The following is a 4,122-nucleotide window of genomic DNA, read 5'->3' as shown; positions in this document are numbered from 1 at the left end:
GATGACTATGTGTGGGCCACGCATACGTGACAGTGAGCTGTGTGCTTCAGCCGTCGAGCAACGTATGTCGCGCCCGCCGGGCGCTGTGCTATACGGAATGCGCGCCCTACGGGGGCAAGTGTCGTGCAGGCCCCGCGCGGTCGCGGCGGAGCCGGAGTCGAACGGCGACAGACAGTAATAAACCTTTACAGTAGACAGCACTCTTAGCTGCCTATAGCAGCGGTACTGTTGCCGCTCACCGACTGACTATCGGCAGAGTGAGCACACTAGCTTTTGCAGGCATATCAATCACACCTGTCGCCTGCGGGGAGGCGTATGCCGACAATCGCACTGCATGGTCCTTGGCGAAAGTGTCTAGGCGACTGCTGGAGTGGCGCCCTCTTTCGGGGCATTGAGGCAGCATGCGGGTGAAGAACTTCTGGGTGTCGACACAGGTGTCGTGCTCCTGCGCGGCGAGTACTCTCCTGGTAAGAGGGCGACCGACGACAGGCAGAAGTTCCCCTCGCACTTGGGGTGCCGGCAGCCAGCTAGCTTTTTTCGAGATGCACGCGCTTCTCCGAAGCCGCGGCATCTCTGTTTACGAAGCGTCTCTCCACAAGTCCTTTCGGCATCAGCTCCTCCTTCAGCAGCACGCGCAGACAACTAGGTACACCGTTCAGCTGTCTCTGCCACGGGCGACAGTGAAGGTTACAGCCTTAAAGCCGGTGACTACTGTAATTGCTCTCATTCATCGGTTCGGTGCATGCAGATCTGCATGCCTCTTCCGGGCACGCGAATCCTTCTGACTTGACCACGACGGTGAGCTTAGTCCGAAGTAGCAGGTTTCGTTTTCGTCGGCACAGAGCCTCGGCCGCACCTGTGGTCCGAGCAGATTCCTTGAGCCCATGGCTAGGCCGCATCTTCCTGACTACGGCGGCCGGTCTACTCCCCGTGGCGTTGAGCCCTTTGTTTGTGGTAACCTTCCATAGCCACCTCTTCATCAGCCAGGGGGCGTTGGCCGCCTCTCACTGTCCTTCTTTCCCCCCCTGCCCGTTGTTCATCATGGCAGCCAAAGCCGCTGTTCGCTCTCCCCGTCTTCTGGTTCCTGAAGAGGTTCTGCCAGCGGAAGCTGACGAGCACATGGCCGCAAACAATGGCCTGCGAAAGCGGTAAGCGCCGTCTTCGTAACAAAGCCACCATCGAAAGCCACAATTTTTCATGGCGGGCCCTGATAGTGCTACCGTCTCAGTGGTTTTATACGCGTAGAGCGAGGTCGGTATCTCACTCGTGGCCGGGATCGTACTGGTTCCTTCTCCGATGCCTCATAGTAATTTAGCAGGATCTCGGGGCATTCATGCAAATTCGACCTCCGGATCATTCACGTAAATGGCAGCCCACGAGAGTCTCAGTAGCTCTTCAGGAGGTGTCCCGGTCTGCCAGATAAGTAGGTTGTAACTGCATGTTCCTGTCCGCACTCATCCCAGAATGTTCTCTGGGGAGGTAGCAAAGAATCGCCACTTTCTTGCTTTCCAGCCTTGTTGTCTGCTGTCCTCTCACGTTGCAGCAGGAGCAGCCGTCGTACTCGAAACCCCAAAGATGGGTTGAAACTCGGCTTCAGGGGCTTCTTGACGGGCAAAGCCGCCAAAATGATTCTGGTGATCGCGAGCGTGGCAGGATTTATTGTGGCCGCAAGACACTACAGGGAGTGCTTAAGAAATCTGCGGGCCAGCGAGACGAATGAAGTTGGGTCTGCTGGAGGCTCCGTTAGCAGGCGGCTGGCGCAAGGAAGATCCGGAGATCGCGATTGCGTAAGAAGCGTGTACTCGTTCACTAGTTACTCCACTTCCTTCCCTACAGGCTTCTCTGGTGACACTGTGCAGCAACTATGGGCATTTCGGGATTCTGTTATTCTTACATCGGCCGCGGCTGCAGGAAAAAACAAGACTGGAGCGTCGGTGCTTTTGTGCAGTCTTCTTCCCCCTAGAATGTTTCAGACGCTTTCCGGGGAAGTTGAAAGGGCGCCTTACGCACAAGCAAAAAAAGGCGAGACACTTTATTTGCGGCAGACGCAGCCACGCAATGAGCAAGTTGAAGGGATGAACTGTAGCAGCCGTAGCACTGTGAAGGGGTACATGACGGGAGATTTGTGAGAGTCTGTAGGCTAGTCGTATCTCTTTGACCAAAAAGTCTTCACTTCTAGAGCGACATCCAAGCCCGGACCACCTTGCAAAAGAGGTGGTGACTTGTTGTCGCGGCCTTGGCTTTAGTCGCCTCGAAAGAGGCGGAGCGGTCCAGGCAGGTACAGCCGAAAAAAAGGGAAATGCCGGAGAAAGTAACAGGATCTGCGCAAGTGGAGGCTGAAGTAACTCCGTGCAGTGTTTCGACTTAGTGGCCAGATAGGGAAAAGCATGTGCCAGAGCGGTGCGCCACCGTGTTTTTCTAAGAAAGGCGGGGGTATGAATATGCGAAGCTGGCTAGAGAGCTCTCCAAGAACAACTAGCAAGCAACGGAGGATGCCTGTACACGTTGCTACGCGCGGGCCTCAAGCGTCTGGGGGCCTTCTGCCGCTCATAGGGAAGATGGCACAGGCAGCATTTCCTGGCACTGAAGACGGGAGCTCTGCCGCTGCGTGGGTTGCGATTGGCACCAGGACCAAAGCGAGGCCCTTTATACGGGGCTAGTTCGGACATAAGTGATACGCGCCTGCGTGGGGCGCCAACTTGAAATTCACATCTAGGGGTGGAGCAACTGATGCAAGCATAAGTTTGAATTATACCGGTTGAAAAAACTTTGATTCTCGACTTCCAGGAAGTATGTCGCCTTTCCGAGCAACGCCGCCTTTCCGCCGTGGAGCTGTAGGCGCTTGTAGTGGGTTTTGTGAGTTCATCTGTTTATCTTGGACGCATTTCCTTCCGTGGCTGGGCGGTGCCACAAGTCCACGTCATGAATCAGGCACGCCCACGTGTAGGGCGGGGGGGTAGGTGGGGGCAGCAAACCCTAGTAGAAAGACATCATCCCCCAGATGGGGGTCGATGTAGCTCTCCATTCCGTACCTCATACGGGGCCTTGAACGCTGCGTGGACTCGCAGAAGAGGAAGAAGAAGCCGGCACTCCATACGGTTTCTTGAACTGTGCCTGGGCGTAAAGACAGTATGAAGGACACTTCGCACCCTCTGGTCATTCGGTTCGCGGGCAGCGGGGTCCTAACTCTTGGTCAGCGCAGCAGGACGTCAGGTCGACGCCGGGAAGGACTAGGCAAGTACTGTCAAAAGCAACACTTTTAAACCAGGCGTCTCTTCGCGAAATCCAGGCAGTAGGTTGGGACAAAACTGGGCTCACCTGGCCATCGCAGACGGCCTGAATGGCAACGGCAGCCGGAAAGCATTGGGTCAGGGCCTGCCTCTCCGGGGTCAGCGGTTATGTTTGGGAGCGAGAACACTGGCTGTTTTGAGCAGCCCGAGACTCTGGCGGGACACCAGGTCTGCTGTCCGGTCAGCAAGGCTGAGTTGCGGTCACGCCGCAGTTGTCCTGTGATCCCAAGCACGGCTGTGCTGTAGGTTGTTTTTCTCTTCGATCTCCAGCTGAAGGTAAGCTGTTCTTTCACGGTCCTCCGCGGCTGCAGTGAAGACGAGTTGCCAGGCATATTTTTAGCGTGACAGTGGACTGTAGGACTTGTTGAGGCCTACGTGCCCGCAGGGCGTGCGGTGTGGTGCATCAGCAATCGGTTCAGTGAGGATGCGGAAGGCCGCTGAAGCTTCAGGCTCCATCATTGTGAACGGCGGCTACCAGCTGGGCTCTTCAGGTGGGAAAAGCGTCGATCGTCTCCGTTCGAGAGTCGCTGGAGTCACAGAAACCAGCCGTCAGTCAACAACGCTCGTGCCCATGTGCGACAGTTGCAGGCCCGAGAGGGGTTGTCCCATTGCGAGAGCAACCATCCCAAGTTGTGTGTCGAATTGCTCCGGTTTTCGTCTTCTCTAATCCACAGAACGTATGCAACCGGGAAAGGCTCCGCGAGACTGTGCAGCAGTGTGGCTACAGTTCTTGGAAGAGCGCGCCCCATTCCGTCCTCTTCGGCGTTTTTTCTTGTAGCGCACTCGTGCGGTGAACAGGCTGCGGAGTTGTGTAGCTCTTTTTCCCACCTTT

At 56.2% G+C, this 4,122-nt stretch overlaps 1 protein-coding gene across 1 annotated transcript; it reads left to right on the top strand.

The window, feature by feature from the left end:
* Window positions 1–741: 741 nt before the first annotated feature.
* On the top strand, window positions 742–4,054 carry CSUI_010647 (uncharacterized protein; the record flags this gene model as incomplete). Its single annotated transcript, XM_068070749.1, has 3 exons — window positions 742–1,148; window positions 1,544–1,787; window positions 3,131–4,054. Coding segments are annotated over 3 exons (861 nt in total), but the record flags the coding sequence as incomplete, so codon positions are not given.
* Window positions 4,055–4,122: the final 68 nt, after the last annotated feature.

Source organism: Cystoisospora suis (genome assembly GCF_002600585.1).
Source record: "Cystoisospora suis strain Wien I chromosome Unknown contig_7921, whole genome shotgun sequence".
NCBI classification, from domain to species: Eukaryota; Apicomplexa; class Conoidasida; order Eucoccidiorida; family Sarcocystidae; genus Cystoisospora; species Cystoisospora suis.
This window is presented reverse-complemented; position numbering and strand designations above follow the sequence as displayed.